Here is a 22,859-nt window from a genome sequence, read left to right as displayed (position 1 = left end):
CTAGTCTGCCTCTCTCCTATCCTCGACCTGCCCAGACGGTCTGCAGAGAACCAGGCCTCCAGCCAACCAGGGTGGGGGACCAGCCGTCAGGCCTTCCAGAGCCCTGGGGACCTGCTGTGGGCACTGAGCTCCTTCTCCCAGGCTGACAGACCCTGCCCTGCCACACACCCCTCCAGGTACCTTGCTGTAGGGCTGGCTGCAGACCACCTTGATTCGGTCCCAGCGCTTCTCAGCTGCGGCCCGGACCAGCTTGTCAGGCCCAAAAATACGGACTCGGTTAGGGTTCGAGTTACTACGACTCTCGGAAGGGGACATGAAAGACGAGGTGACCAGCAGGACCTGGGAGAAGGGTACAGTGACTGGTGACTGAGGAGCAGACCCGCCGGCTTAGCTGACCCCTCCCCACCAAGGGCTGGGCAGGCAACAGGGCCAAGGGTGAGGGAGTCACCAGGACTTGCTCAGGCCCAGACAGGCCTCAGCTCTCTAGACTGTTCTCAAGTGTCAGGGCCTCCAATGGGTCCTGCCCCAGGCAAGGCTGCAAAAGGGTCCTTCACTGCCATATGTGAAGAATCTGCCTAAATTTTTCTAGAATTTTAGGGATTAAGGCTCTGGCCACCACCCGCAGAAAGGAAGCTTCACAAGCAGTGAAACAGTGCTGCAGGTGTCTCTCTTTCTCCCTCCCTCTCTACCTCTCCTTTCCCTCTCTATTGCTTGATGTCCTGTCAAATAAAATAGAAAGAGGGAATGGCCACTAGGAGCAGTGGATTTGTCGTGCAGGAACTAAGCCACAATGGTAATCCTGGTGGCAAAATATAGTAATAATGTTAACAGTAGTAATGAAAATAATATTCTCCCAGAGTTTTCCAAGTCAGAGCCCTCCTAGTAGAGAGCATTCACGAAGACTGACACTCACACAAATGTCTGCACAGGTATAGGCTGAGGGGCCGGAGACAGTTCACCCAGTAAGACCATGGGAAGAGTCCTGGGTTTGAGTCCTAGCACCACATGGGGGCACCACAGCACCAGAGGGAAAGCTCACAGACGGTAGAACAGTACTCAGTTCTGTCTCTCCCTCTCCTCCTCATTTATTTGAAGCTTCTTAAAAAGATGCAAAAAGGGAGTTGGACAGTAGCACAGCGGGTTAAGCACATGTGGCACGAAGCGCAAGGACAGGAATAAGGATCCCGGTTCAAGCCCCCGGCTCCCCACCTGCAGGGGAGTCACTTCACAGGCGGTAAAGCAGGTCTGCAGGTGTCTCTCTTTCTCTCCCCCTCTGTCTTCCCCTCCTCTCTCCATTTCTCTCTGTCCTATCCAACAATGACGACAACATCAATAACAACAACAATAATTACAACAAGGGAAACAAAAGGGAAAATAAATAAATATAAAAAAATGGTGGGCAGGGGTAGACAGCATAATGGCTATGCAAAGAGACTCTCATGCCTGAGGCTCCAAAGTCCCAGGTTCAATCCCCTGCACCACCACGAGCCCGGGCACTTCTGTCTATAGCACTTGGGATAGGCAAAGGTCACCTGCAGGCCAAAGCACGCACCAACCATTCAGACAAAACCTCACTAGACTGGACTTCATTGGCTCTTGCTCAGCAAAAGACACTGTCAGGGCATGTTGCGAACCAAGGGAAAGATCTAAACACACATATTTAAAAAGAAAACAACTGAAAAATAAAATACATGGTTAACGCCCATGATAAAAAGACAAACAACCCAATTAAAAATAAATAAATAAGCACAAGAGCTGACTGGGCATTTCATAAGAGAACTAGATGGCTAATAAGCCCATGAAAGGTGATACAATGTCATTAATTCTCAGGAAAATGCAAATTACAAAGAGGCAGTATCAAGTGTTTACGTCAGGATGCAGAGCAATGAGAGCTCTTATATATCAAAGGAAATGTGAAATGGTACAGCCACTTTGGAAAAAACAAAGCAAAACAAACAAACAAGGCTGATTTGCAGCCTGGAGGTGGGTCAGTGGACAGCAAAGCTCAGACTCAAGCCCCAGCACCTCCATAGGTCAGAGCTGAGCAGTGTTCTGGTTAAAGACACAACAAAACAAACAAGAAACATCTGGCAAAAGCCCAGATGCCATCGCCAGAGAATGGACAAGTGTCGTTTCTGCTGACAATGAGGCACTCTCAACAGTCTGGGAGAATAAGCCACTCGAGTGTGCATGGGATGAAAGGACCTCAAGGAAACAGCACCGGGGGTGAGAGAAGCCACACACACACCCAGCACAGCACACACTGTAAGATCCCATCTATGAAAGTTCTAGGACAGTCCAAAGTGTCTTTGTCATTAGTGCAGAAAAGAGGTCAGAGGCTGACTGTGTGCTGGGGGTGGAAGGAGTGCCCACAGAGGACATAAGGGGACTTTCAGGGGTGCCTGAAGGCTCTCTGTTTCCATCTCCAGCTGGGGGCGGCCACACAGGTATGTATCATTTACTGAAATACTATGACCAGCACATTAAAATGTGCACTGTCCCATACACTGAATATACCTCACTTAAAACATTGTATGAGGCTGGGGAGATAGAAGAGGCGGGGAACAGACTTTCATGGAGACTGAGGCCCCAGGTTCAATCCCTGGCACCATATGTCAGAGCTGAGTGTGTGTGTCTGTGTGTGTGTGTGTGATCAAAATCGATCTTTAAAAATAAAAAGACCTATCCAACAACAACAACATCAATAACAACAATAATAACCACAACAACGACAAAAAAAAGGGGGGGGGCAACAAAGGGGAAAAAATAGCCTCCGGGAGCAGTGGATTCGTGGTGCAGGCACCGAGCCCCGGCAATAACCCTGGAGGCAAAATGTAATAATAAATAAATAAACAGACTGGCCACGTTAGGTGGGAAAATTCACTGATTCACATGCAACTGTACACTCTCTTCATTATAGCTGTGGCTTCACCCCAAAACACTGTGCTATCAGCTAGGTGGCTAGTGATGACTTCACAGCCCAGCTCCGACGGATTAATCCAGCCGGGAAATAAAGGCCCAGGCCAACGCTCTCAAGGCTCTGCTACTCCTCCCAGAGCGAAGGGCCTTTCTCCGTGCAAGCACTTGTGACAGCGAAGGCGTCCCTCAGGAGACGGAGCCTCACTTGCTGGGACGACTTTGAGGGCTTTGGGGTGGAGGGGCGTGCGGTTCGGCTCTAAAGCAGTGACTACCCCTGAGCACAGCCCCGTCCTCTGCTCCTCTGCTCTCCTGTGCAGACTCACCCCTGCCTCGCGTGGTTTATCTTCTGCATCAACTCTGCCTCCTCTGAATGGAACTTCTTCAGAGGGCAGTAAATCACCTGTGGGTCAACCTGGCACCCAGAGGCCCAGGGGTGGGGGCGAGGGGCAGGGAAAGAAGGGTAATGATGCCCCCCAGGCCACCCCAAAGGTTCGGCAGGGACCCACCTCAAGGGCCAGCTCAGTTACCTCATAGTCCTGCTCCCCAGCCCCTCCGGCCGAGCTGCCCACCAGCACTTCCACGAAGGCTGAGCCGTCGTTCCCAATGTCCACGCTGTGAATCTGCTCCTCCTTCTCCAGCTGCAGAGACAGCCCGCTGTCAGCGCCCACTCTGCACCTGGCTCACCGCGGCCCTGTTTCTCTGCCAGCTTGGTGGGAGGGGGTCAGCCTGAGGATGGCCACCATGGCCCTGACACACAGCACAGGGCACGGCTGGAGTCAGAGCTTGAAAAGCAGTCACTTGGTGAAAGCACAAGCCCTCTACACCCACCAGACTGGCCAGGAGCAGCTGCTGTGGGGCTCTCCTCGGAAGCACTTATCAGAGCTGCCACTTTATCCTTATTTATATATTTATTTTATTTGATAGAAACAGAGAGAGACTTGAGAGTGGATAGGGAGACACAGATGGAGACCGACATCTGCAGCACTGTTTTACTGCTCATGAAGCTTCCTTCCACTTGCAGGTGAGGACCTGGGGGTTTGAACCTAGGTCCTTGAGTACTGTGATGTGTGCTCAGCAGTGTGCCATTGCCCGGTCCAGAGCAGTCACTTTATTCCAGTGGCTGGGGAGGGGGCTGAGTGTGTGAGACCCTGCATTTGATCCCCGGCAATGTATATGCCAGAGGAGTACTTTGGTCTCAATCTCCTTCTTTTTCATAGATCTTTCATTATTTTTAAAATCTTTATTTATTGGGTAGAGACAGCCAGAAAATTAAGAGGGAAGGGGGTGATAGAGAGGGAGAGGCAGGGGGTCAGGCGGTAGCGCAGCGGGTTAAATGCACATGGCACAAAGCACAAGGACTGGGGTAACGATCCCCGCTCCCCGCCTGCAAGCGGTGAAGCAGGTCTGCAGGTGTCTGTCTTTCTCTCCCCATCTTCCCCTCCTCTCTCCATTTCTCTCTGTCCCATCTAACAACAGCAGCAGCAGCAGCAATAACAACAACAAACACAACAACAATAAAGAGAGAGGGGGAGAGACAGAGAGACACCTGCAACACTGCTTCACCACTCATGAAGCTTTCCTCCTGCAGGGAGGGACTGAGGGCTCCAATCTAGATCTTTGTGCGTTTTTTTCCCTTTTCTTGCTCTTGTTGTTTTATTGTTGTAGTGATTATTATTGTTGTTATCGCTCTCATCGTTGTTGGATAGGACAGAGAGAAATGGGAGAGAGGAGGGGAAGACAGAGAGGGGGAGAGAAAGACAGACACCTGCAGACTTGCGTCACTGCCTGTGAAGCGACTCCCCTGCAGGTGGGGAGCCGGGGTTCGAACCGGGATCCTTAATGCCGGCCCTTGTGCTTTGCGCCACCTGCGCTTAACCCGCTGCGCTACCATCCGACTCCCAATCCTTGCGCATTGTAACATGTGCACTCAACCAAGTGCACGACCACCAGTCGGCCCCAATATTTTTCTTTTTAAGATCTTATTTATTATATTTATTCATGAGAAATGATAGGAGAGAGAAAGAGATAACCAGACATCACTCTGGCACAAGCACCACCGAGGACTGAGCTCAGGGTCTCATGCCTGAGAGCTCAATGCCACATACACTACGCCTCCTCCCAGACCATTCTTTCATAGATCTTCTAGAGGTTTGTTTTTATTTATTTCATGAGAGGCCAGGCATCACAATGGCATAAGGATTCCTCTCTCTCTCTCTCTCTCTCTCTCCCCCCATGATATATATACATATATATATTTGGGCCTGGGAGGTGGTGCAGTGGCTAGATAGATCCTTGAACTCTCATGCCTAAGGTCCCGAGTTTCATTCCTGGCATCACAACAGCCAGAGTGGTGCTCTGGTGTTCTCTCATACTAAATAAATAGAAATTTAATGACTAGTCATTAGGAAAAGAAGCTACACCCACCAGGTAGGAAGCAAGAGGTTCTGGTTTGAGCACAGGCACCAAATGGGGCCCGTGAGCAGCACCAGGACAGCTTCCTGGGTGATGGAGCAGGGCTGAGGTATTTCTCCTTCTCTCTTCCTTTCCCCCTCTCATGAAAAGAAAGATGAAAGGAAAGAAGGAAGGAAAGAAAGAAAAAAAGGAAGGAAGGAAGGAGAGGAAAAGTGGGAGGCCACTAAGAGGCAGAGCCCATGCACAAGGTCCTGAGTTCACCCCCAGTGATGTATCAAAAAACACCATCAGCATCTCACCGCTGCTGTCATGGAGACCAACGGTGCCTGGTCACCCACCCTCCGTGGCACAGGCCTCCGTGGAAGTACCTGGAGGGCAGGACTTGGCTGGTCTGACGCACCACAGGCTTTAGGTTGAACCCCAGCCCAGCTACACCCTAGCTTTATGGCCTGGTCAGTTGACCACTTGGAATCTCAGTTTCCTCGTCTGTAAAATAGGCTGATCACCACATCCACAAATAGACTATGGCAGCCGCAGGGCACAGTGCTTGGCAGACCCCCCACACCACCACCACCACCCCACCCCCCCGACAGTCGGCCTGGAGACTTTTGTGGAGGAGGAGCCTCTGTCAGTGAAGGGCACAGGGGGTGGCACAGAGGCAAGGCTGAGGGGAGTGTGCTGCAGCCCACTCCGGGGTCCTTTCCTTTGGATCCCAGTTGTGACAACACCAAAAGCTGGCTAGGTCACTCCCCTCAGCTGCCACCCCCAGACACAAGGGCGATCCCAACACAGGAGGGAGAAGCTGGGGAGGGGGTAAGGCAAGCCAGGACCTCGCCCCAGCCCTGCCATCTCCAAGACGTGCCAGGCTGGGAGCAGGCACCTCTCTGGACAACCGTCTCTTTGGCAGCTGGGAGAGCAGAGCGGGAGCTGAGATGACAGATGGGGCGACCTGCTGAGCTGGCGAGTTCTCAGAGGGGCCACAAGGCTGTTGTCATCTCCACTTTGCACCTGTGAGGAGGCAGGAAGCGGAAGCCGTTAGGGACCGTCCCCAAGGGCACACAGCTGCGAGCAGGGAGCCAGGCGGAGACTGGGGGCTGCGGGCAATGCTACTCAGGCACTTAGGGAGTCCCGTCTGCAGACACCTCAGTCCTCAGCATCACAGAGAGGAGAGACACCACAGCACAGCTCATGAAACTCCCATGTGGTGCAGAGACTCAAACCCGAGCCAAGTGACTGCTTTACTAGAGGCGCCCCGTCCTGTCCTGTCCTTCCCCCCTCACCCCCCCCCCCAGCTCTCCTCCAGCTGCCCAGTCTTCCTTCTGTCCCGAGAACAGGCCCTGTCCTTCCTACCACAGGGCCTGGGCGCCTGCCACGCCGGCCCCGACACCCCGAGGCTGGTTCTCTCCACAGCTCAGGTCTCTCGCACCAGCACAGCGGCCTTTCCCCCTCCCACCTACCAGGCTCTCCTCTTTATTTTTCTTCCTTGTCACCACTTGGTATTATATAATTATATTTTTTAATTTCTATCTGCCTTGCATCTGCCTTCCACCTAGACATTTAAGCTCCATGAGGGCAGGGAGGACGTCTGAGTCACTCCTTACTACGTCTCCACAGGGTCTGCTCACGGTGGTGGGATCGTGGAACAAATGACTTCATCTCAGCCCCTGGGCCTGCTTCCTCATCTGTAAAATGGAGCGGTGGCCACAGAGGTGCAACACAATCAGACGCTAGAACAGTGTCTGTCACGGGACAAACGCTGCTTTAGTGTCAGCTCATACTGCAATCCTAAGACGTCTTCTATACTCCCGATGGATGGACAGACAGACAGGAAGCCCCCCGTCATCAAGAGCAGAAGGAAGACCCCCAAGTTGTAACTCTGATCTTGGTGCCCCTATTTCTCACATGGGGGCCATCGTAGCTGGCTTTTTTTTCTTTTCAGATTTATCTAGTCATGATAGAGAACGAGAACCGAAGCATCACTCTGGCACATGTGATGCCAGGGACTGAATTTAGGGCTTCACGCATGTAAGTCCCGTGCCCCAGTCAACGTGCAGCCTCCCAGGCCACCACAGCCAACATGTTCAGGTTCTCACTGGTACCCTGGTGTATCCAATTCCAACTGCTGCTCTCACAGATAAGCAAATTCAGTGGCTAAGAATGCAGCGTACAGAACTAGAAGAACTACAGAAGTCTGAAATGTGGTCTCATTGTGCTAAAACCAAGGTGTATATAGGACTGTGGTCCCCTGGAGTGTCACTTTCCGGCATCTAGAAGTCACTAGGACTGTGGTCCCCTGGAGTGTCACTTTCCGGCATCTAGAAGTCACTTGCTCTCCTTGGTTTGTGGCCCCTACCCGCCCCTTGCAAGCCAGCAACCCCATCACCACGGCCTCTGCTTCCTCCTCTCTTACACAGCCTAACTCTGCTCTCCTGCCTCCCGCCCTCCCACACAAGGACTTGTGATTAAACGAGGCCTGGAGAGTCTTGGACGATCTTGCCGTCTGCAGATCTCTAACATCACCACATCCATAAACTTTTTTTTTTTTGGGAGGGTCACAAAAGGTAACGACATATCCTGGGTTCTGAGGGCCAGGACATGTGAACACCTTTTAGAGCATCATTCTTCAGTCTGCCACGCGGCATCGAGCTCTCCCAGGCTCACCGAACCCTCAGTCACCTTTGAGGAAGGGGCTGCTACCATCCTGGTTTTACAGCTGGGAAGACTGAGGTGGCGAGCGGTGAGTCGGCTCACCGCTCACTTGAACAATGTGCAGCTTTGCCACTGTGCAACCCAGGCTCGAGTCCAACCCCCAACACATTGAGCAAAGCCTTGCAGAGTGGTGTCTCTGTCTCTATTTTAAAAAAAGATTGAAATTTGTGTAAGAATAGTAGAGGTTGAGGAAGAAGTTATTTGAGAAAAAATAAATAGGGGGGAAACAGTATACAAGGTCTAGACTTTAAAAGGATTGAGGATATAACACTGTTATGCAAACGTTAATGTTTGAGGTTCTGAGGTCACAAGTTCAATCCCCAGCACCAGCATAAGTCAGAGCCAAGCTATGTTTTTGTAAGGAAAAAAAAAAGTTTTTTTTTTTTGGAGTCGGGCGGTAGAACAGAGTATTAAGCACAGGTGGCGTGAAGTGCAAAGACTGGCACTTAAGGATCCCAGTCCTTAAGTGGTTCGAGTCCCCCAGCTCCCCACCTGCAGGGGAGTTCCTTTATAGGCAGTGAAGCAGGTCTGCAGGTGTCTATCTTTCTCTCCCCCTCTCTGTCTTCCCCTCCTCTTTCCATTTCTCTCTGTCCTATCCAACAACGATGACAACAATAATACCTACAACAATAAAACAAGGGCAACAAAAGGGAATAAATAATTTAATTTAATTTAATTTAAAAGATATATTTTTACAAAGGAGTGGGGGTAAGATATATATGCTTGGGAGTCGGGTGGTAATGCAGCGGATTAATCACAGGTGGTGCAAAGCACAAGGACCAGTGGCATAAGGATCCCAGTTCGAGCCCCCGGCTCCCCACCTGCAGGGGAGTCGCTTCACAGGCAGTGAAGCAGGTCTGCAGGTGTCTCTCTTTCTCTCCCCCTCTCTGTCTTCCCCTCCTCTCTCCATTTCTCTCTGCCCTATACAACAACAACAATACTAACTACAACAATAAAATAACAAAGGCAACAAATGGGAAAATAAATAGTAATAATTTTTAAAAAGATATGTGTGCTTTCAAGTGCACAAAGTGGCCAGTACAGCAACACAGAATGTGCTAACTTTGGTGCCTTAGGAGGCAAGAACGGGGGAGCAAAGGAAGTGGGGGGAATCTCCTTTGTAGAATCTATTCTTTTGGAACTATTAAAATTTGTACCAAGTAAAGAGACTCCCCAATTGAAAATAAAATGAGCAGTGACCTAGGTGGCAGGGCAGTGGCTAGACTGTTGGGACTCACAAGCATGAGTTCCCGAGCTTGATCCCTGGCACCCCTTGTTAATAGATAAATAAGTCTTTTAAAAAAAAAAAAAAGGAAAGTGAACAAAAACCACAGTGGTTACCTCCACACAAAGGACTGCTATGTAGAAATAAGGACTGGGAGGTGGCTGAGAAGAGAGCCAGCTGTCCTGGGTTCCATCCCCAGGGCTGCACATAACAGAGCAGCATTCTCAGTGTGTGCCTGTGTGTGTAGCTCTCATTCTCATAAAAAGTTAACTAATTAAAAAGAAAATGAACCATCTATAGCCACACCCAATGGTGTGAATGAAGCTAACAAAATAATGCTGAATGCCTGAGGCACCGAAGGTCCCAGGTTCAATCCCCTGCATCAACATAAAAGCACATGGTGCAAAGCACAAGGACCAGCATAAGGATCCAGGTTCGAGGCCCTGGCTCCCCACCTGCAGGGGGGTCACTTCAGAGGGGGGTGAAACAGGTCTGCAGGTGTCTGTCTTTTTCTCCTTCTTTCTGTCTTTCCCTTCTCTCTCCACTTCTCTCTTCCTTGTCCAACAACAGCAATGTCAACAATAACGATAACAACAACATGGGCAACAAAGTGGGAAAAATGGCCTCCAGGTGCAGTGGATTCTGGTGCAGGCATCGAGCCCCAGAGATAACCCTGGAGGCAAAAAAAAAAAAAAAAAAAAAGTTGAGTGAGCACAATCAGAACATAATGTACTATGTTGTGTGGTTATGTTGATAGAGAACGCAAAGCCAGTCAGAACTGGTTTACACTGCTCAGAGCTGGGACCGCAGTGACCCCCACACGGGCAGTGGCAGGAAGGAACACTAGGGAGCAGTTGGGTGAGGGGGTAGGAGCAGGGCAGGGTCTCGTCCCTGATACAGAGTAGGGGTGGGAACTCGGGCTGCAGCTGGTGGGGATTTACTGGGCCGTGCAGTTTGCTGTTCAAATGTTATAGGTCAGTGGCCTGGGAAGTGATGCAGAGACTAGAACACTGGGCTCTCAACCATGAGGTCCCAAGTTCAGTTCTGGGCATTGCATGTGTCAAATGCAGTCATACTCTGGTTTTTGTTTGTTTTGCTTGGTTTTTTTTTTTTTTTTTTTTTTTGTGAGTGTGTGTGTCTCATTAGTAGATAAAATATTTTTTTTAATGTTACAAGCTAGGGAGACAACATAATGGTTCTGCAAAAGCCCTGTACGCCTGAGGCTCTGAGGTTTCAAGTTCAATCCCCAAGACCACCAGAAGCCAGAGCTGACTAGTGCTCTAGTGGCTCTTTCTGTCTCTTTCTCTCCATGTCTCTCTTTCACTGAAATTATACATAAAAGCTGTATTCACTGAAATTATACATAAAAGCTGTATTAAAAAAAAAAGTCGGAGTCAGGCAGTAACGCAGTGGATTAAGTGCAGGTGGTTCAAAGTACAAGGACCTGTTAAGTGTTAAGGATCCCGGTTCGAGCCCCCGGCTCCCCACTTACAGGGGAGTTGCTTCACAGGTGGTGAAGCAGGTCTGCCAGGTGTCTTTCTCTCCCCCTCTGTCTTCCCCTCCTCTCTCAATTTCTCTCTATCCCGTCCAACAATGACGACATCAATAACAGCAATAATAAGTACAATAATAAAACAAGGGCAAAAAAAGGGAGTAAATATTTTTTTTTAATAATTTTAAAAAAGTAATATTACATGTCAGCAGCTGGGGAGGTAGCTCAGTGGATAAAAACAAAGGTTTTTATCGCTATTATTATTATTATTTTATTTCCACTAGGGTTATCACTGGGGCTCAGTTTGGGCATTAGGAATCCACTACTCTCAGAGGCCTTTATTTTTTCTATTTTATTATTTAATAAGACAGAGAGAAATTGAGAGGGTAGGGGAGAAACACAGGGAGAAAGATAAGACACCTGCAGACCTGCTTCATTGCTCAAGAAGTGTCCCCCCTGCAAGTGTGGAGTAGGGGCTCAAACCGGGTCCTGTCCATGGAAATGCGCACCACCAGCAGGCCCCCGAACGTCTCTTTGCATAACTCATATGCTGTCTCTCCAGCCCAGTCAGCTGCTTTGTAGTGAGTGTGGCCCAGCCTGGCCGCCATTGCAGTGAAGAAAGCTTTGGAGCATTGTTTCTCGGTCTCACTCACTGCCTTTAAGTAATAATAACAGTAATAACAGGGAGTCGGGCGGTAGTGCAGCGGGTTAAGCGCAAGTGGCGCAAAGCGCAAGGACCGGCCTAAGGATCCCGGTTCAAGGCTCCAGCTCCCCACCTTCAGGGGAGTGAAGCAGGTCTGTAGGTGTCTATCTTTCTCTCCCCCTCTGTCTTCCCCCCTCCTCTCTCTATTTCTCTCTGTTCTATCCAACAACGATGACATCAAGAACAACAATACAACAAAAATAAAAAACAAGGGCAACAAAAGGGAAAGTAAATTAATAATAAAAATAAATAAACAAATAGTAATGATAGTTTATTTATAAAGTGCACCTGAATTTATTCCAAATGAGAAACCAAGCCAGTTCCTCCTCTGCTCAGAATCCTCCTCCTATCTGTCTCCTCCAGAAGAAAACCTCAAGGTCTCACAAGGTCCTCCATCCCGCACCCCATTAGCTCGTCTCTCTCTCCCCCCACTGGCTAACTGCTCCACCCACATAGGCCGCCTTGCCGGTCCTCTGACATAAGCCAGCCCCCGGGTCTGTGTCTCCTCCCCAGGTGTTTGCCTACCTCACCTTGCTTCACAGGAAGGCCTTCTCAGACTCCTTATTTACTTATGACAGAAGACAGAACCAGAGCATCACTCAGGGACATGTGATGCCAAGGATGGACTCGAGGTATCTTGTATGAGAGTTCAACACCTTATCCACTGTGACACCTCCTGGGCCACTTATGTTTTTATTTATTTAGAGAAGGGGGAAGAGAGCATGAGCGAGCGAGGAAGGGAGCGAGAGTGTGCACGTGCTCGTGTGTGTGTGTGCATGTGTGTGTGCGTGTGTGCGTGTGTGTGTGTGTGTGTGTGTGTGTGTGTGTGTGTGTGTGAAGCCGGGGTCTCACGTGCGTAGTTTCATCATTCTGGGTCACTTTTTCATTCAGTTAGAGACAGAGAGTCCCAGGAGGTGGTACAGTGAATAAAGCTTTGAACTCCCATAAATGAGGTTCTAATTTTTGTTTTTTGCCTCCAGGAGTATTGCTGGGGATTGGTGCCTGCACCACAAATCCACTGCTCCCGGAGGCTTTTTGGTTTTTTCCCCCTTTTTGTTGCCCTTGGTGGAGGTTCTAATTTTGATCCCCAGCATCATATAGCCAAAGTGACGCTCTGGTTCTCTCTCCTCTTCTTGTGAGTGAGTGAGTGAGTGAGTGAGTGAGTGAGTGAGTGAGTGAGTGAGTGAGTTAGGAGAGGGAGACACAGCACTAAGGATCCCTCCAGTGCCACAGTACCTGCCCTGTGGTGTGGGGCCCGAACCCAGGGAGTGGGCATGACAAGACTTCAGCACCTGACTCCTCCCTTCAGTAAACACCTCATACAAGGTTAGCAGAATAGCTCAGTTGGATAGTGCGCTGCTTTGCCAAGTGTGCAGCCCAGGCTTGAGCCTGGCTTCCACTGCATTATTGCATGGAAGGAAGCTTCAGTGCTGTGGTCTCTTCATGTCTCTGTCTCTGTCTGAAAAATCAAACAAAAAACACCTCTTGCTGCTGCCTCTGCCTCAGGCATAGGCCTTCCCCACCCCCTTTAATTCCCCTCCACTGCACTCATCAGCTGACAGAGGTCTTTCCAGCTGGCCTCCAGCCTCTCCCTGCTGTGTACATGGGGACCCACAGGATCATGCACGCAGCTCCCCTGAACTACAACCTCAAGACACAAAGTGGTGCTTGGCCTACGGAAGGTGCTTCATTAATAAGGAATGAATGAATGGGGCGCAAGAGGCAACATAATGGTTAGGCAAACAGACTCTCGTGCCTGAGGCTCTCAGGTCCTAGGTTCAATCCCCAGTACCACCATAAGCTGGACTGCCTTGATTAAAAAAGAAAAAAAGAATGCCTAAATCCACCTGTCTATTAGCTTCCATACCTGTCCCTAGCTCCACATCCGACCTGTCTCTCAAATGCTGCCTCACGGAGGTCCCAAAGTCACACCAAGAGGCCCCTTTCCTGTCTCAGTGACAGCTCTAGGGTCTCCCCGCATCTCCCAGGCCAGAGAATCCTGCGCCTCATCATGGCCCTTTTGGCTCCCTCCCCCCCGAGCTCTGTCTCTTCAGCTTCTAATCTCTCTTTCCTCCCCCCACTGCAAGTGGGGTGCAGAACAGAAGACGATTTTCTGGGGCCGTCGGATCACAAGTGAGCACAGCGAGATCACTGCCCAGTAATAACATGGCTCCCCTCCCTTTACATAAACACCTGCCTGTTGACAGAGCAGGCCTTCAGACATTACGTCACCAAGCTATCACAACAACCCAGGGCTTGGATTATTCCCAATAAACAGATGAGAAAATAGTGTCAGAGAAATGCAACAATCGGCCCGAGGCCACGCAGTGACTAAGAGGGGGAGCTGGGGACTCGACTCCAAGTCCCAAGACTAAATCGTCAGCAAGCTGTAACTCCCTCATTGTCTCTAGGCAAGTTGTGTAACTTCTCAGGGCCTCAGTTTCTTCCTCATCTATAAAATTGGGACAATGAGAGACTCAAGGTCGTGGGGGATTTTTATGAGGATTTGGTGAGTGAATCCATGTGAAGTATTTACAACAGCCAACGGCAGTGGCAACACTCAACAAATGTTAGCTTTCATTATTGCTAACATGTTAGGAACTGATCACTGAATTCTTGTATGGCATTACAAAAACTTGCACATGCACGTATATTTCCCAGGAAGAGAACCCTTAGCTTCCAATTCTGTCTTTTTTTTTTTTTTAATCTTTATTTATTGGATAGAGACAGCCAGAAATTGAGTGGGAAGGGGATGACAGAGACACCTGCAACACTGCTTCACCACTCACAAAGCTTTTCCCCTACAGGTGGGGACTGGGAGGTTTGAACCCAGGTCCTTGTGCATTGTAACATGTGCGCTCAACCAGGTGCGCCACCACCTGCCCCAATTCTCTGTCTTTTTAAAGAAAATATTGATTTCCTATGAAACAGAGAGTGAGAAGTCAGAACACCACTCCAGGACATGCACTGCCAAGTTATGATAAGCAGGCAGCCTCAGCATGTTCTGCCAGTAGAGTTATTTCCTTTCTTTTTTTATCACCTTTATTTAGTTGATAAGAGACAGCCAGAAATGGAGAGAAAGGGGAGACAGAGAGGGAGAGAGAGACAGAGAGATAACCGCAACACTGTTTCACCACTCGTGAAGCTTTTCCCCTGCGCGTGGGGGTGGGGGGAGGACGGGGGGTTAAGGGCTTGAACCCGAGTCCTTGCGTACTGTACCATGTATGCTCAACCAGGTGTGCCACCACCCGCCCCCCGAGGTGAGTTATTTCCCTGTCTACTCTCTTTCATTTTAAAAAAGGTCTTAGGGAGTCGGGCGGTAGCGCAGCGGGTTAAGTGCAGGTGGCGAGAAGCACAAGGACCGGTGTAAGGATCCTGGTTTCCCCGGCTCCCCACCTGCAGGGGAGTCGCTTCACAGGCGGTGAAGCAGGTCTGCAGGTGTCTGTCTTTCTCTCCCTCTCTGTCTTCTCCTCCTCTCTCCATTTCTCTCTGTCCTATCCAACAACGACAACAACAATAACTACAACAATAACTACAACTATAAAACGAGGGCAACGAAAGGGAAAATAAATAAATAAATATATACATACATATATAGATATAAATTTTTTAGTATTCTTTTTTAAGAATTTATTTATTCACTAGAAAGACAGGAGGGAGAGAAAGAACCAGATATCACTCTGGTACATGTGCGGCCAGGAACTGAACTTGGGACCTCATGGTCAAGAATCTCATGCTTTATCCCCTGCACCACCTCCCAGACCACAGCTCTAAACTTTTTCACAACCACTGGTCAAGACAGAGGCCAAGAAAATGTTCAGCAGAGCGGGGGAGACAGCATAACAGTTATGCAGACTCTCATGCCTGAGGCTCCCAGGTCCCAGGTTCTGTCCCCCCGCCCCCCACAATCCAGAGCTGAGCAGTGTTCTGCTCTTTCTCTCTGTATCTCTCTCTCATTCAAATAAAATAAACTAGGGGCTGGTGGTGGCACACCTGGTTGGGTACACATGTTACAAAGCACAAGGATCCAGGTTCAAGCCCCCAGTCCCCAACTACAGGGAGAAAGCTTTGCAAGTGGTGAAGCAGGGCTGCAGGTGTCTGTCTCTCTATCACCCTCTTCCCCCTCAATTTCTGACTGTCTCTCTCCAGTAAATAAATAAATAAAGATAATAAAAACAAACAAGTAAAATATTTAAAAAGAAAATAATGGGAAAAAAGAGAGTGCCAGCAGCCAGTTGCAGGTTTGCACCTTAGCACTGCCATCCGTTAATGGCGACAGGTGGCGACCGCGGCCCCTGCATCTTACAGCCTCAACACACAGGTGCCTCCGACACTTACAGCTCTCTTCTCCCACCGGTTTCCTTCCTTCCCCTGACAGGAACAGCCTGGGGGTTGTCTAACATCTTGGGTTCAACAGCCTTTTCTTCTCTGCCTCCCTCCAACGTCACAGGGCCATGGTGCGGATCCAGTGAGAGTGGGTACAAAAATATTCAGAAACACTCAGCACTCCAGAAATGCAGCTTCCATCAGCTACCTCCCAGCTCTCCTCCCTAGGCTTCTGCTCCCCCATCTTTATATGGGGGGAGGGGGGTACAGTGGGAAAAGCACTGAATTCTTAAGCACCAGGTTATAACTTTAATCTCCAGATGGCAAGTACCAGAGTGATGCTCTGGCTCTCTCTCCTCATAAATAAATGTCTTTAAAAAATAAATAAAAAGGCCCTCAACGACCCTGGGTCCATGCTCCCAGAGGGATAGAGAATGGGAAAGCTATCAGGGGAGGGGGTGGGTTATGGGGATTGGGTGTTGGGAATTGTGTGGAGTTGTACCCCTCCTACCTTATGCTTTTGTTCACTAATCCTTTCTTAAATAAAAAATTAAAAATAAATAAATAAATAAATAAATAAAAAGGGATTGGGCTAGGGAGACTGTATCATGGCTATGGAAAAGTCCTTCAGGGGCCGGGTGGGGGCGCACCTGGTTGAGCGCACGTTACAGTGCACAAGGACCCGGGTCCAAGCCCCTAGTCTCCACCAGCAGGGAGGAAGCTTCACGAGTGGTGAAGCAGGGCTGCAGTTTTCTCTCTGTCTCTCTCCCTCTCTATCTCCCTTCCCCCCCTTGATTTCTGTCTCTATCCAGTAAACAAAGATTTTTTTTAAAGTTTTTCATGTCTGAGGTCTGAAGTCCCAGGTTCAAGCCCCTGCGCCACCATAAGCCAAAGGCAAACAGGGCTCTGTGTTCTCCATCCCCACTCCCCTCTCTCCTATTCTCCATATATTAAAAGAAGAAGGGAGGGAGCCGGGCGGTGGCGCAGCGGGTTAAGCGCAAGGGGCGCAAAGCACAAGGACCGGCATAAGGATCCCGGTTCGGGCCCCCCGGCTCCCCACCTGCAGGGAAGTCGCTTCACAGGCGGTGAAGCAAGTCTGCAGGTGTCTGTCTTTCTCTCCCCCTTCTGTCTTCCCCTCCTCTCTCCATTTCTCTCTGTCCTATCCAACAACAATGACATCAATAACAATAATAACTACAACAATAAAACAACAAGGGCAACAAAAAGGAATAAATAAACATTTTTTTAAAAAAAGGGGAGTCGGGCTGTAGCGCAGCGGGCTAAGCGCAGGTGGCGCAAAGCACAAGGACTGGCATAAGGATCCCGGTTCGAGCCCCGGCTCCTCACCTGCAGAGGAATTGCTTCACAGGCAGTGAAGCAGGTCTGCAGGTGTCTGTCTTTCTCTCCCCCTCTCTGTCTTCCCCTCCTCTCTCCATTTCTCTCTGTCCTATCCAACAATGACGACATCAATAATAACTACAACAATAAAACAACAAGGGCAACAAAAGGGAATAAATAAAATAAATATTAAAAAAAAGTCTTTAAAAAAAAAAAGGGAAAAAAGAAGAGGAGGAAGAAGAATAAAATAAAAGGGAGGGAGTCAGGCAGTAGCACAGCAGGTTAAGCGCAGACGGTGCAAAATGCAAGAGCCAGCAGAAGGATCCTGGTTCGAGCCCCCAGCTCCCCACTTACAGGGGAGTCGCTTCACAAGCGGTGAAGCAGGTCTGCAGGTGTCTGTCTTTCTCTCCCCCTCTCTGTCTTCCCCTCCTCTCTCCATTTCCCTCTGTCCTACCCAACAACAACATCATCAGTAACAACAACAATAAAGCAACAAGGGCAACAAAAGGAATAAATAAATAAATATTAAAAAAAAAAGAAAAGGGAGCTGGCATAGCTGAGGAAATAATTAAACTGGAAGAGCATCAGAATCATTTGCTTAAAATTCCTGGTTCAGTCCCTAACACTGCATGTATCAGGGTGGAGCTCTGCTGAACTACTGCCTTTCCCTCTCCTCCACGTGAAGCCCTCTCTCATTGCGCTGGGGAGACTGCATCATGGCTATGCACAAGTCTTTCAGGGGCCAGGTGGGGGTGCACCTGGTTGAGCTCACGGTACAGTGCACAAGGACCTGGGTTCAAGCCCCCAGCCCTCACCGGCAGGGAGGAAACCTATAATAAACACATAAATAATAAAATGTAATAAACACAGCAAATCTTTTTTAAAAAAAATAATAATAAATAAATAAAATGGGATTGTCTGGACCCAGGAAGTGGCTCTGTAAGTAGAGCACGCACATTATGAGGCCCTGAGTGTGATCCCTGACACCGGATGGGAGCACCATGGACAGCACCAACGGAGCTTCATGGGTGGTGGAAGGGTGTTTTGGAGTCTCTCCCTTTCGTCTCAGGATACAAAACGGACAAACTGGACCAAGAACACTGCTCAGCAGTATCATACATGCTTGAGTTCCTCAGTCCGTTCCCTGTCTCTCTACTGATTAGTTAGCTAATTGATTTGAAAGGGGTTGGTCAGCTTAGATGACCCTGAGATGTCTTCCAGCCCAATTCGTTGAGAAGACTTCCCGGTGGTGCCTCTTGCTCCTGCTGAGGACGCTGAGGCCCAGGAAGTAGCAGCCTCCCTGGGTCTCACACCAAGCCCAACAGTCACCTCCGGCTTAGTCCCCCCAACACCTTTCACGCTGCACAACTTCCCGGGATGGAAAACTGAGACCCAGAAGGGAAAGCACCTCAACCCGCTGCTCAGTGACTGGAGCAGGTTCAACCCCGGGTTTCCAGACTCCTGTTAGGAAGGCGACAGAGGGAGGCTGGGATCACCTGGAGCACCACAGAAATCGTCTTCTCGCCCGCCTTGGCGGCCCGCCATTTTCGGTAAGTGTCTGCCTTGAGAAGGTTTTCTGCGCAGTGGGTCTGGAGAGAAGAATGGGAAAGGCAGAGTTAGGGGACAGAGATGAGGGTCAGGATTCCCCCAGGGCAGGCCTGGATGTCTGAGCTCAAGGATCCAGGTTCAAGCCCCAATCTCTACAGAAAGCTTTACAAAGGGAGTCGGGTGGTAGCACAGCGGGTTAAGCGCACGTGGCGCAAAGGGCAAGGACCGGGTAAGGATCCCAGTTGGAGTCCCTGACTCCCCACCTGTAGGGGCGTCACTTCACAAGCGGAGAAGCGGGTCTACAGGTGTCTATATTTCTCTCCCCGTTTCCCCCTCCCCTGTCCTATCCAACAACAATGATATCAATAACAACAACAATAAAACAAGGGCAACAAAAGGGAATAAATAAATACTTAAAATTGTTTTAAATATTTTATTTATTTATTTATGAGAAAGATAGGAGAGAGAGAAAGAACCAGATATCACTCTGGTACATGTGCTGCCGGGAATTGAACTCAGGACCTCATGCTTGAGAGTCCAATGCTCTATCCACTGCGCCACCTCCCAGACCACAATTTTAAAAAATTTAAAAAAGAAAGTCTTTAGGAAAAAAAAAAAAAAGAAAGCTTTACAAGAATTAAAGGGGTTGGTGCATGGTGGCGCATCTGGTTAAACACACACACTACAGTGTGCAAAGGCTTAGGTTCAAGCCCCTGGTCCCCAGCTGCAGGGGGGAAGCTGCACAAGTAGTGAAGCAGGGCTGCAGGTGTCTCTCTATCTCTTTCCCTTTCTATCTTCCCCTCCCTTCTCTCTTTTATTTATTTTTATGTTACAGAATTACACATTGACATGGGTTCGAATCCACACCATTCCCACCACCAGAATTCTGAATCTTCAGTCTCCCCACTGCAATCCACCACAGTTCCCCTAAGGCTGTAGACATGGGCCAACCATCTTCTACAACTATCTGTCCACATTTATACATAGTTGTCCCTTCCCTTTCTAATTCAATCCTCTCTTCCCCTCCGAGCCAGTCATTCCCTCCCCTCTTAATTTGTCTCAATCCAGTAATAAGTAAACAAATAAATAAAAATCATGAATTAAAAAAAAAAAATCAAAGTGGCAATGGAGGCCTGTCTCTCCCTCTATCTCCCCCTTCCCTCTCGACTTCTGTCTCTATCCAAAAGAAAGAATTATTGTGGGGAGTCGGGCTGTAGCGCAGCGGGCTAAGCGCAGGTGGCGCAAAGCGCAAGGACCGGTGTAAGGATCCCGGTTCGAAGCCCGGCTCCCCACCTGCAGGGGAGTCGCTTCACAGGCGGTGAAGCAGGTCTGCAGGTGTCTGTCTTTCTCTCCCCCTCTCTGTCTTCCCCTCCTCTCTCCATTTCTCTCTGTCCTATCCAACAACAACAACAACAACAATAACTACAACAACAAAACAATAAGAGCAACTAAATAATTTTTTTTTTAAGAATTTTTGTGCTGAGTTGACAGCACAGCGATTGTGTAAAAGACCCTCCTGCGTGAGGCTCTGAGGTCGCAGGTTCAATCCCCAACACCACCACCGCTCAGAGCAGAGCAGGGCTTTGGTGTGTGTGTCTCTCATTAAATATTATTAAAAAAAAAAAAAAAAAGATTTCTTGGGAATCGGCTGTAGCGCAGCGGGTTAAGCGCAAGGAAGTCACTTCACAGGCGGTGAAGCAGGTCTGCAGGTGTCTGTCTTTCTCTCCCCCTCTCTGTCTTCCCCTCCTCTCTCCATTTCTCTCTGTCCTATCCAACAACGACGACATCAACTACAACAATAATAACTACAACAATAAATAAAACAAGGGCACCAAAAGAGAAGATAAATAAATATAAAAATTAAAAAAAGAAAAGACTTCCTAAGTCCCCAGGGCGCCTACAAGCCCGCCCGCCCGCCCGCCCGGCCCTCCACGCCGCCCTGGGTCCCGGCACTTCTCCCTGCAAGCTCACCTACGGGGTCTCCAGACAAGCTCCCCCTGCCTCCTCTTCACACCGGAAGCTCCCCAGATGCCCGGAAGTCCCCCTATTCCACGTCTCCCCGGGAATCCTCGCACTCTTGGAAATGCCGCCCCCCGAAGTCCCCTTTCACGTCCCCAGAGTTCTTCCAGCGCCCCGCTAGTGAAGGCCCTTGTTTCCCCGCCTCCCTCATGCCGGCCCCTCACCGAGTCCTGGCTACTGCAGGACACGACGTGGCGGAGGCGGATCTCCGGCATGTCAACGCCGCCGCGGTGGGCTTTCTGCCCGGCCCGAAAGCTGAAGGAGGGTCCGAGTTTGGGGGCGGGGAAGGGATGGTGGGGTTGCGCTCCGCGCGGGCTTCAGTGCGCACGCGCCCGAGCTCGGGCCTTTCAAACCGCGGCGCGCCGGCGCTACGTCAGCACCGCGCAAGCCCAGTAGCGCCTCTCGGTAGCGAATGCGCGGATCCCCTAGCAACAAGCTTTCCCTCTAGCCCCGCCCCCTTCAGAGGGTCCAGGAGAGACGTGGTCCTTGGCTCTCTGGGCGCCTAGCAACAGGAGTGGCCTCCGTGATTGGCCCCCAGGAGAGGTTCCCCATTCTCATCTGGCTGCGAAAGCCTCGCCCAAACTTAAGCCTAGATTCATTCATCTTTTAAGATTTACTAAATAGAGGACCTAGTGGGGGTTTGTATTGTTACATGGGAAACTGGGGAATGTTATGCATGTAGAAACTACTGTATTTACTGTTGACTGTAAAACATTAATTCCCCAATAAAGAAATTTTAAAAAGAAAAAAAAAGATTTATTAAAATTATTTTAAAATGTTTTAATTAATTTATTTTGGGCGTCACTGGAGCTTCACTTCTCTAGGACAATTCTTTTCAGCTAGAGACACCATAGCACCAAATCTGGGTCGTAGGCATGATAAAGCAGGAAGCCTCCCAGTTATCTTGCCAGCTCTTTTTTTTTTTTAATTCTCGTTTTTATTTATTTATTGGGTAGAGACCTCAGAAATCGAGAGGGAAGGGGGAGATAGAGAGGAAGAGAGACAGAGAAACCTGCAGACCTGCTTCACCACTCATGAAGCTTCCCCCCTGCAGGTGGGGAGTGGGGCCTGGAACCCAGGTCCTTGTACATTGTAACATGTGCGCCTCAACCAGATGGCCACCACCCAATCCCCCCCAGCTCTTTTTTTTTTTTTTACTCTTCTTTTATTTTGAATAGAGACAGAGAAATTGAGGTGGGAGGGGTAGAAAAGGAAAGGGGGAGAAAGAGAGAGACCTGCAAGTGAAATTTTCCACCTGCAAATGTGGACCAGGGGCTTTAACCTGGGTCCTTGAGCACTGTAATGTGTGTGTTTAACCAGGTGTGGCACCACCGGCCCTATTTTTTACTCTTTTAGACAGAGCACTGCTCAGCTCGGATTTATGGTGGTACCAGGGATTAAACCCGAGACCTTAGAACCTTGGGTATGTAAGTCTGCTGCAGAAGAGCTGGGTGGTGACACACCTGATTGAGCACACATGATACAGTGCTCAAGGACTGGAGTTCAATCTCCCCGATCCCCACCTGCAAGGGGAAAGTTTTGAGAGTGGTGAAGCAGTGCTGTGGTGTCTCTCTGTTTGTCTCCCTCTCTACCTCTCCCTTCTGTCAATTTCTGGCTGTCTCTATCTGATAGACAAATAAAGATAATAAAAAAAATTAAAGTCTGTTGCAGAAACTGCTGTACTGTCTGTCTTTATTTATTTATTTACTTATTCATTCATTCATTTCAGAAGGAGAGACCAAAACCCCCACAGCTATGGTTAATGTTGCTACCGGGAATTGAACCTGGGACTTTTGGGGTCTTAGGAATAAATATCCTTTGAACTAGCTCTGCCCCTGCCCCTGCCCCTGCCCCTGCCCCCGCCCTACCATGGATTGTCACAGGAAACCTGTCATCTACTTGCAACAGGGTCTCCCCCACCAATTATTGGTGCTATTCCCATTCCTTCTTGTTCACCGACCCTATCTTGTGATACCACACACACACATACACACATGAAAAAAAAAGTCTCTGACTTCTTTCAGAGGGTTTTGCCTAAAACCAAGGACCTAAATAAAGCATAAAGCATGTGCCCAAACCAGACACACACCCAACCTAGAGTGCTACCACCCAGGCCTCAGTTTCCCAATGGGACCTCTGGACAACTGTCTACTACTGTGCTTTGCCCC

General features: G+C 49.4%; 1 protein-coding gene across 3 annotated transcripts in view; it reads right to left on the bottom strand.

Moving 5' to 3' along the window:
- The window catches only part of XRCC1 (X-ray repair cross complementing 1), a 28,350-nt gene extending 7,333 nt beyond the window's left edge, over positions 1–21,017 (bottom strand). Inside the window, exons 1-4 of one of the 3 annotated variants that reach the window (XM_016192461.2) lie at positions 20,856–21,016; positions 18,621–18,713; positions 3,447–3,557; positions 181–339 (exon numbers count right to left, since the gene is read on the bottom strand). In XM_016192461.2, the coding sequence (XP_016047947.1) occupies positions 181–339; positions 3,447–3,557; positions 18,621–18,713; positions 20,856–20,906 (414 nt within the window). In that variant the 5' untranslated portion in view covers positions 20,907–21,016. Of the gene's footprint in view, positions 1–180; positions 340–3,446; positions 3,558–18,620; positions 18,714–20,643; positions 20,755–20,855 lie in introns of those variants that run through there. The other 2 variants (XM_016192460.2, XM_060186223.1) reach the window with 2 other exon arrangements.
- Positions 21,018–22,859: the final 1,842 nt, after the last annotated feature.

Source organism: Erinaceus europaeus, chromosome 2 (assembly GCF_950295315.1).
Source record: "Erinaceus europaeus chromosome 2, mEriEur2.1, whole genome shotgun sequence".
Classification (NCBI taxonomy): Eukaryota; Metazoa; Chordata; class Mammalia; order Eulipotyphla; family Erinaceidae; genus Erinaceus; species Erinaceus europaeus.
The sequence above is the reverse complement of the archived record's forward strand: the minus strand, read 5'-3'. Positions and strand labels throughout refer to the sequence as shown.